Raw genomic sequence first — 10,377 nt, forward strand, 5'->3', positions numbered from 1 at the left:
ACTTTTATTTACGGTAATACTGAACAATTAAAATTATAATGGCCTAGCAAATTACGCTTGGCTTAAATTTTAGATAACCTGCAATGTGATTTTCCACCGGAGCTCGTTCTAATACAATATAAACATTTCAATGCTGTGAATTGCGCATATTAGTTACCTTATAGAATAAGATTCACTGTAATCGTAATGTTTGTCATCTATTGTATACTTTTAACATAATGTTTGTGATCTATTATTGTTTATCATTTTTGTCAATTTATTATCATCTATTAGTTATCTTGTCAATTGATTATGCTAAAAAAGTAAATGAAAACTCATGCCAAACTACAATACATCCAACTCTTTCCACGGAATGAGTGATAAAAACTGCAAATTGTTTATGACAAAAATTTAGTCATTTTAAATAAAGTAACTTATAAATATGAAAAAGTATTATCAATTATCGTTAATTATAATATCATTTATTAGTTTAGTTTTAGTGATAATATATCGCAATGAATACAATAGGTTACGTTATGTGCTTGAAGTATTAAATTTCTTTGGAAAACCAAATGGAATTGAAAATAACTACTGTAATTTATTAGAGAATGTAACAATGATAAACAAATATAATGTACCCATACCAGCCTGGCAAAATATTGGAGATGCATATATTTACTCAGCATTTTGGGATGAAAGTTCTATTGGAGGTACAGTGCAGGCTTTGGGTATTTCAAAGGAAGTAGCCTTTCCTTTATTCATGTGCAGTATATGGTACACTAATCAAATAAAGCCGGTCAAAGGAAAATTCTCCACTCAATTGTTAAGTACATCAAGCAATGAATATAATTATAAATTATATATATTTTCTTGTCGAGTAGACAAATCTTTTGGGGTTCCCTTCAATGTCATGTACTATAAAGATTCAAATATAAAATCATCTGGAATTCCGGTCTATTCAAAGAATTTTCTATCTCCTAGCAATAGCATTTTGGCATGCATCAAACCAACTCATAGCACCAGGAATCCAACTGAAACAATTGAATTCTTAAATTTTCATCAAGTACTTGGAATCAAAAATTATATTATATATGACAATGGTATTTTAGTTCCAAGTTTATTAAACCCATTAATTGGTTTAGATATAACTGTTTTACCTTGGAACTTACCATTTTATTTAGAGCAAGAATTAGTGCACCAAATAATAGAAAATGATTGCTTAATGCGCACTAAAAATGCAGTTGAGATGAATGTTATTTTAAATTGGAATGAACTCATTGTGCCTAGTGCTGAAACTTCAGTGTCTTCACTTATAAATGCCTATGATCCTTTGCAAAGATTCAAAAAATTTCAATTTTCTGTTCTAGATTTTTGCTTAGATTTTCAAGATGAAGAAAATAATCCAAAAACCCAAGTTATATTCCATAAATTACATTACAAAAAAAAGAAGGAGAGTGCCACATTCCTTATTAGATCGAAGTCAATAAATGATGATGAATCACAACAAAAGTTAATTGATTCAGAAATAGCAATTGTACAAAGATATGTGGAATGCTTCAAACATAATATCAGTAACAAACTAGACAGATCATCAATTATATTGAGGTTTAATACAGACTTTGTGAAAACATATTTATACAAACTGTGGATAACTGGTTCTTTATTCAAATAGATAGAAACATTAAGCATAAGTTCCTGATCGTTTTGATGCTAATATAAAAGACTGATCAGTTATCTAATAATGATAACATAGAGCTTTTTGCGCATATTATGTGCCTTGATATATTTTGCTGAAAATGATTTATTTATTTTTGCAATAAATTGAATATTTGAAATAAAATATTATGAATAGTACAAATTGTTTTATTAATATTGATGCATGCAGAAAGAGTTGATGGAAACATATTGAAAGGCACTCTATTGATATAATGAATTGATGTATTAATTAATAAATGTATTAATCCTTAATGAATGAATGATAATGAAATTTGTAAATGATAAATTACTTCTGATAAAATCTTTAATAGATTAATTTACCACATTCATATCACAAATCTTAAATTCAAAACACACATCAAAATTTCCAACGTGGTGCTTATATATAATACCTTTATAACATGTTTAATTAATGAATAATATATTAAATACTGTAGTTTTTATATTTGTTATCTTCATGTTCAATAATTTTCATTACTGTAAAACATTAAATTACATTATAATAAGTTACAAATTTAAATTTATATCTATATACAAATAAAAGAAAATCTTACTCATTCCAATAAGAATCACTCCCTGCATTATCTAAAGTTTTATCAACAGTGTCTGAATTTGAATTAGAAGTATGCACAGTGCTCGCTGTTGAAGCTTTGTTCTTATTTATTTCTTTTAAATCTCTGAAATTTAAATTTACTTACATAACGAATATTTATTGCAATTTTTCAATTGATAGGCGATAAATCTATGCAAATAATACAAAAAATATTTTTTTCAATGCTTCATGGTTCTTTTATTATATACTTAAAGTTTTTTATATAACACATTCTTTGGCAATTTTTTTTTATTATATATTAGGTTATTTTGAAACTTCTTACTTACTCGCCTAAGACATATCCCCTACCAATAGACTCCCAGTATGATTCAGCTTTTTCTAAATTAAATCGTACATGTTGCCGTTCATGAATTATTTCTGGTTCTTGCATGTCACTGTTAAAAATATAAGTAAATCATTCCAAATATTTTACAATAAAATGCAAATTTGAATAACAAAACAATTTCCACATTTATATTATATATTTAAACAATGTAAATAAAATTACAATAAAGATAATTTAGCCGTGGTAAATATCAGCAAAGATAAGTTAAATTATATAAAAATGTTTATATAAAGTGTCTATTGCATAGTTTAGATTTAGACTAATTATATTCATATATAAATTTTACTTTAATCTTTGCATAACTGCGGCATTCAATAAACCTGCTTGAGCAACTGTCTCCTCTAAATTCGATAATTCACGACTTGGAAAAGTAGTCAAAAGCGAGAAGTTGGTGTTTTCATATTGTGGCCGAGCTCTAATTTATAGTGGATCGAAAAATATACACAATAAGATGACTAATAGATATCTATAAACATATACTCAAATAAAAATAGAAAATAACAATAACATGTCCTAATTTAGAAAATAATTTTGAAGAATATTGCAAAGAAAAAATATTGCAAATTTGGAACAATTGGTCAAATAATAATTTAGATATAAACAGCAGAATAAAATAACATTAACAAATGAATACATAATATTTGCTGATTCTTATCAATTCCGTTCCCGTGTATATTAAATAATATTTTACTGGAGTCAGACTCAACACCGTCTTTGATTAAGTGCAATAATATGCTTAAATTACATGATTATTTGTTGTTAAAATCGACACCAATAAAAATATTAAACATTATATTGAAGACTATTATTTTCTCTAGTACAATGATGTAGCAAGTATTGTACAAAAACTCCACGATCACGATATTTTGCCAATATTCACTAAAATTTGACACTATTATATAGATAGTAAATAAAAAGGATACGTTGTGATATATCTTCTCAGATCACCTATTGTGTGAGAGTGATTGAATCGACCAGACAGACGAGAACCATCAGATAATCGAACTTGTATATTTGTGCTTGGAGATGACTCATCTGTGGCCAATCCAGTTACAGCAGCTTGTTCATTGTCTATTGATTAGATTGTTGTTTTCAAATGTTATATTCCAGTAATATTAATAATCATTATGTCAATGAAATACCTTTCTCTGCGGTAGGTGAATTTGTGGGCAATTTAGGCGCTGACACCACATTGGGGGCAGGGCTGTAATATGAATATTTTTTTATCAATAATGATCTAAAAAGAAGTAACCTTGAGACAACACATAGTGCAAACACTTTATATACATATACAGTGGTACCCAGCCTTACAAGCGACTCGTCATACTCACTTTTGCAATACTATAATGAGTTGAAGAAAAAAAAATCTCATTGGATAGTGATAAACTCAAAAACTAGTATGATGATAAATTTGTCATTATTTATTTAGAAATTTGCTATGATTTTGCAGAATATATATTTGATCTTAGCAATAATTGTTTCATTTATTTTTATTATTATTAAAACACTGTGCTAGAACAAATTAATAGCATTTCAATGTATTTATATGAAAAAAAAAAAGATTTGAGATACGAACAATTCGACATGCGAGGTTGCTTATGAATTAAGCTCATAAGGCTGATACCACTGTATATATATTTAATATTATTTTTATCATAAGTGGGAGTAAGTGGTATGATAAATTTATTGTTAAGATTTATTCACAAAACCTTTTTCTTATTTGATCAATTATTTTATTTTTGGTTTATAAAATTCGGAATTTAAAACAACACACATTTAAATTTCAGAAGAGGGATCAAAGCCAGTGTCCTGTTTCTCACATAGAATGAGTCTTCTCTCTCGCTATTCAGTTTTTGGCTGTTATTATTGATAAGAAATCCATAATCCATCTAATAACGAGTCTCTGATGTCTTTATAGCAAACATAATTTATTGCTCATGTGGTACTCTCAGCCATTTAGTGCCTTACATGCCTAATGAGAAATGCTCCATAAATTTCTGTCAAAATTTTATTAATGATAATTCCAAAAATTGCGATGAATAACCAATATTCAGATTAGGGCGTACTATTATTTATTAAAGTTATCAACAATGAAGACATCGCATTTTATATTAGCTGAGTGGTCCCATACTGGCCTCTTCACAATAAAACTAATGTTCATATTAATTTCGATTTTCCCAGTTTTGTAAAGAGCCTAAAATACATTTGCAAGCAAGCTCATAAAGTTATATGAGGCCCTTGTAATAGCTGATCCTCAATATTCTAAAATCGGATTTTTTTTTGCGAAAACAAACTTCTCCTTTGGGAAGTTAAAAAAACAATCTAAACTAATTTTCAACTTTTTACCTTATCATTTACCCAAGATGCCATTCAAAGTATGCCACATACACAAAAATATAATTAGATTTTCACACAAATGTCCATGCTGAACAACTCAAACTTTTAGGTTAATTTAGTATGTCCTTATTCATTCAGTAATAAGCACCATGAATCCTTAATCTATGCTTAACTGTGAAATTTAGAGATTTCATATCAAAATGCCCATTAAAAGACATTAAATACAGTACCTGCCAAGAGTGTGACCCTTTCCCGAAAACGCGGCAACTTTGGTTTTGGGTGGAATATATTGTTCATGTCGATGATCTTCTAAGTCTAAATGTACCTCCGCACCATGTGCCTCTTGAATCAGTTCAGGAGGAATCTCTCTTTAAAGTGAAAATAAAAGAGCTATATAAATAACTATCTATGGACATAATTAGCTTCTCATGAGAAGATATGGTATAAAATTTCATTCATGTCATGGTGCATTAGATCTTGAAAAATAAGTTAGTAAGTCTTAATAAACATTAATATTCAAATTTTTTAGACCCAACTGTCCTAATTATTACCTTGATTTATTATATCATAAAATTTCACACACAACTTTCTTATTGCAATCAAAATTCTAATATATTTACATTGTGATACTACCTCAACACATCAACAACCTTGAAACAATTTTGTAGAATTGAGTAACTTCGAATGTAGTCATTTTTAAAAATAAAACTATTTTCTTCAATCTAGATCTATTTGCACATGTATCACCAATTTTGAAATGCACATATTATAATTTAAATGCTTTTTCGAAAAGACAAAAGAAAGTATAAACTAGTGATTGCAAATTAAAAAAAAATTTTTTTTTCAATTCCCCAAAAGCTAATCATTACTTCACATTGTCAACACAAACAAAATGTTTTTTGAATTAGATTATCCGTTCTCTTGATAACTGCTATTTTTTACACTTTTTGCTCCGTATCTCCAAAACAGTGGTAACTGCCTTAGCAAAAAACAAATTAGCACATCTTCCCATCAATAAAAGCCATTCAATTTTTTTTAATCATTCTAATCGGATGCCCGATTTTCGCAAAGACCGAGTTTCTTTTTCCTCTACTTTTTGCTCTGTATTGCCAAAACGGCTAAAACTGCCATTGCCAAAAACTAATCAACACGTCTCCCTATCAATCAAAATCGAATGTTTTTTTAATAATACAAATCGGCTGATGTGTGCTCCTGAAAACAGGGCCGAAAAATTGTATTCACACACACACAAACACATAAACACGCACCACGCATCAATTTCGGTTTTTTGATTATTACTATAACTTACCCCACAAAAAGTTGATGAAGTTTTCAAATAATTTAAGTAAACATCAGTAAATATTTATTGATTAATGGAAGACCTGACAAATCAATCTATACATTTAGAAACATTTTTCGAACAGTTTGCGAATTTTCGAAATCAGATTAGAATTTCATGAGTAAATTAGAAGAAATAAAAAATGTAGATAGAATAATAACTGCTTGCAAACATATTTCAATATAATTGAAATTTCTAAAAATTAAAAATATTTAAATTATGGTACTGAAAATTTTGGTCAAGCCTGGAGTTCTCAAAAATACTTGATACTTTCTGATCTAATAGTAGATATGATAAAATCAACTTTAACAAACTTTGGTTAAAAGATATTTACCCCTTTTTGATATGATCTAAAAATTCGCCGTTTTCAGGATCACTGTACATGCGCATAGGACCATCGCCAAGTGTGAAACCATCTCTCCATAATTTCAGAACTACAGTTGTAGGTTCATTGTTTTCTGTTTTTGGAGTTGATACAGCAGTACTATCTTCGGGAGTTTGACCTAATCTATAACCCACTCCTTGAAAAGTTCTTGGTGTAGATGACGAAGTTGAATGCTGAGGATCTAACACTTCACTAGCATGCCTTTAAAAGAAGAAAATGATGCACACATTTTAAACAAAAAACAAACAATTAAAATGTAATTGCTTAATTTGCAATAATGCAAATGCAATATTAATTAATATGTGAATTGAGCAGGTTCTGTGCAAATATTAAACATTTTTAAAATTGATTACTTTGTTCAAAAGACACAATTTTAACTGTATAATAGTTCAAGTTTTGCTCAGAAATTTGAATATTTACATTGACATTTTACTTAATATATTTCCATATACATTAATACTAACTAATGTTGTATATCAATAACAATGGAGATAAATATTCAAATTTAATATAACTTACTCTTGCACAGCTTTGAACATATCAGCTACGATATCTCGTTTCTTAGGTGGGCCAAGTATTTGTTGTCCTGAATTTCTAGAACCACCGGCATAAAATGCTTGACCTTCCTCTTCATCAGAAGAAACTTGAGATTGTTGTAGTGACTGCACAGTTGCAAATCTATAAAACATAAACAATATAACTGAGAACTTTGATGTTTAAAATTTATAATAACATATATTTCTGCTTGTATGATTAACACTTTAATCAATTTTTATAACGCCAATGAAATATTATATATCACAACCATAAAAATATCTAAGAGAAATAATTTGACTCTTAGCCTAAATTCAAACTATTTTCAAAATATATATTGCTATTGCAGTACCTGGAATTGTTTCTAGAATTAGGCTTGGACGTCTGCCTTGATTGTGGAGGTTGTGTCACCTCAGCAGATTCACTTTGTGGAGGAGAGTTAGTATCATCTTCAACGTTGCCGTCTTCATCATCTCCTCCATGTTCATAAAAACTAGCTAGGGCAACCTACAACAATAGAACTCCTTAGTAACTAAACATACATAACCAGCAAAAATTTACTCTCGAACCTCAAGTTGCCAGGCTGCTGACTCTAGATGAAATTTTGCACGTTCTTTAGAAACTCCAGTTATCGCTTCAAATTGATTGATTTTCTCTTCATTCTCCATATTACAATTTATATATTAAAAATTTATAACATAAATAATTTTTGGAAATTTAACTGTCAAAAGTCAAAACTGAATCATTGATGTTGCTCAGTCATGAACGTCATTCTACAACTTCAACTTCAATGCATTTACAAAGAAGCCGGTGAAAAGAGGTGACTACAAGAGCGACGCCATAGTATCGACATTTGTGCCATTTTGAGATTGCGAAAAACGCTCGGGAACGGGCAAGCTCTCCTCTAGCGGATTTTAAGTGCAACTTGGAGCCCAACAAATATGGCGGATGACACATTTATGAGTTGAATTTGCTGTCAACTAATATTTGTTTTGATGTTAAACGTGCATTTTTAGGTTAGACGTTTCATATTTCTTACATATTTTCATCATTTATTTTTTATGATTTTACAATAACAGAGGTAAGAATAATGAAATTCAAAATATAAATTTTGTTTGCTACTACCAATATGCATACTATTTACAGTCAGGAAGGATATTCAATCAAAAAAATATGAAGAAAGTTCAAAGTTTGAAGAGGCTTTAGTAAATTAAATCAATATTTGCTTAAATGATCATATTTAAATGCATAAAAGTATTATTAAAAATCCATTTGCGAGTTTGATTCTAAGGAAACACAAATTATAAAAGTTAGAAATTAGTTATATTGCTTTAGGTTTTACTTTTCAGATTCATTCGTTGGTAGTTTCCAGGGTGTTTGAAAGTAGGTTCTTATTTATTGCACTCCAGATGGCTTTATTTCATTTGTTAATAATGTGGGCCTAGGCCGAATTACTCCTACCCAAATTAATGTACTCTCGGGCGTGATAAAAAGAAAGTAAAATCTGGAGGTGCTGTATTAACTGACAAAGGTAAATTCATGAGTAAAAAAGAAGAGTTTTTAATTGTACTTCATAGTCAGGATTTTCATCAATATGGACTGAGTTAGACTAATAAATATAGCAGTACGCTATTTGTTTAAAATTAAATTTAAAATGGATTACTTTCACCAGGAGATATTAATTAAACTCACTTTGATCAAAGTTTGAAGCTTCGAAGCTAGTGTGCGTATACATGTAGAATGAGTCATACAGAGAATGAAAATTTTAAAACTTTTATGTAATACACCAAAGGACTATCAATTTTCTGGTGAAAATATTGTTTTTTTATGTCCTATTTTGGTGAACCTTCAAACTTTCATTATTGAATAAGATGGGGATGGTAAATGAAAGAAATGTTAGTTTATATCAGATTAAATATATATGTATCACGACTGTTGCTTGTATAATAATATTAACTTTACATAAATGTTATTTGTAATACATAAATTGAAAGCTTTTCGAAATCAATGATGAATACTTCTTATATGTACCTAAATTAATCTGAAAGAAAAACATTGAGAGCATATAATTTAAAGTATAAAATTTTAACAGGTATGTAATATTAAATTCACACAAATAATTACCAATCTATGGAGGAAACCCTCTTCTATCAATATTAGCAAATACTGCTCATCGGTATAAAATTTTGGAGAAATTCTTCAACCTTGCATATACTGATACAATAGCTTCCTAAAATTTTTAAAAGTAATATCTTTTTATTCAATAAAACAAAACATACCTGCAGGTAACAAAACAATTAAATCAAATCAAATTGCAGTGTAGAAATCCTGTAAGTCCTGACATCCTATCAAATACGAGATTCATTCTGCAACAAAGTTCTAATAGAAAGATCTAAACTTTGTTCAGCTGATAACACAACATGCATATCATAAAATATCTTATGGCCTTCTCTGAAAATTTCATCATACCATTAAGCAACACATATGTTTGTTTTAATATGGTGGCCAATAGCAAATACATTTTAATTATGAGTACAAACACCTCAATGAATCTATCCAACAAAGCAATTTATTTCTTCTAACGTTAATTATAACAAAATTCACCTTCTTATTCATGCGCTTTCTTCACTTAATATACGCACATGATTGGTGACACTGATATGCCGCATTATTATTAGAAATAAATAAAACTGCGATTATAAGAAGCAATAACCATCTTTAACAAGCACATAAGTTTGAATCAAACCTGTCAAAATACGAAATAAAACCTGTCAAACGCCATCTTGTTTGGGCACCTGGTTTGCACTTTTTCGCCACCCCGAGAAGTCACGGCGTTTTCACTAACATTTTTATGAGCTTGCCCGTTCCCTATAGCGGATTTTAAGTGCAACTTGGTGCCCAACAATATGGCAATTGACATAGATAAATAAACATAAAATGATGATGAAGTTTCACATTGTTCGAGAGATAACTTCCGATCACTCGCCATGTTCACCATCTAGTACTTATACTTGTTTATCTATGTTCACCATAGTCTTTTTACGCTTTCTGGAATGATTAGGTGGATTAGGTCATGGGGGGTAATCTCCGAACAAATGAAGATTACCGTGTTTTTGAAATGGATTGGTATTTGAATAGTTCGAAGGATG

General features: G+C 29.2%; 2 protein-coding genes across 3 annotated transcripts; one reads left to right on the forward strand and one right to left on the reverse strand.

The window, feature by feature from the left end:
* Positions 1-389: 389 nt before the first annotated feature.
* Positions 390-1,729, forward strand: LOC113370476. The gene has a single exon (XM_026611148.1). It carries the CDS (start codon positions 422-424, stop codon positions 1,649-1,651), a length of 1,230 nt encoding a protein of 409 aa, XP_026466933.1. The 5' UTR covers positions 390-421; the 3' UTR covers positions 1,652-1,729.
* A 366-nt stretch (positions 1,730-2,095) lies between these two features.
* LOC113370438 (NSFL1 cofactor p47-like) lies at positions 2,096-7,981 on the reverse strand. 2 transcript variants are annotated; one of them, XM_026611102.1, is made up of 11 exons: positions 7,798-7,981; positions 7,581-7,735; positions 7,214-7,372; positions 6,644-6,895; positions 5,201-5,338; positions 3,776-3,837; positions 3,557-3,704; positions 2,920-3,048; positions 2,575-2,682; positions 2,250-2,372; positions 2,096-2,172 (listed from the first exon to the last, which is right to left on the reverse strand). In XM_026611102.1, exons 1-11 carry the CDS (start codon positions 7,894-7,896, stop codon positions 2,157-2,159), a joined length of 1,389 nt encoding a protein of 462 aa, XP_026466887.1. In that variant the 5' UTR covers positions 7,897-7,981; the 3' UTR covers positions 2,096-2,156. The 2 variants fall into 2 exon arrangements, with proteins under 2 accessions (XP_026466887.1, XP_026466888.1); XM_026611103.1 differs by lacking the exons at positions 2,096-2,172; positions 2,250-2,372; positions 2,575-2,682 and having other exon boundaries at positions 2,791-3,048; positions 7,798-7,964.
* Positions 7,982-10,377: the final 2,396 nt, after the last annotated feature.

The sequence above is a fragment of the Ctenocephalides felis genome, unplaced genomic scaffold (genome assembly GCF_003426905.1).
Source record: "Ctenocephalides felis isolate EL2017-DRISC unplaced genomic scaffold, ASM342690v1 CF-g0.4_SCAFFOLD_01492, whole genome shotgun sequence".
NCBI lineage: Eukaryota > Metazoa > Arthropoda > Insecta > Siphonaptera > Pulicidae > Ctenocephalides > Ctenocephalides felis.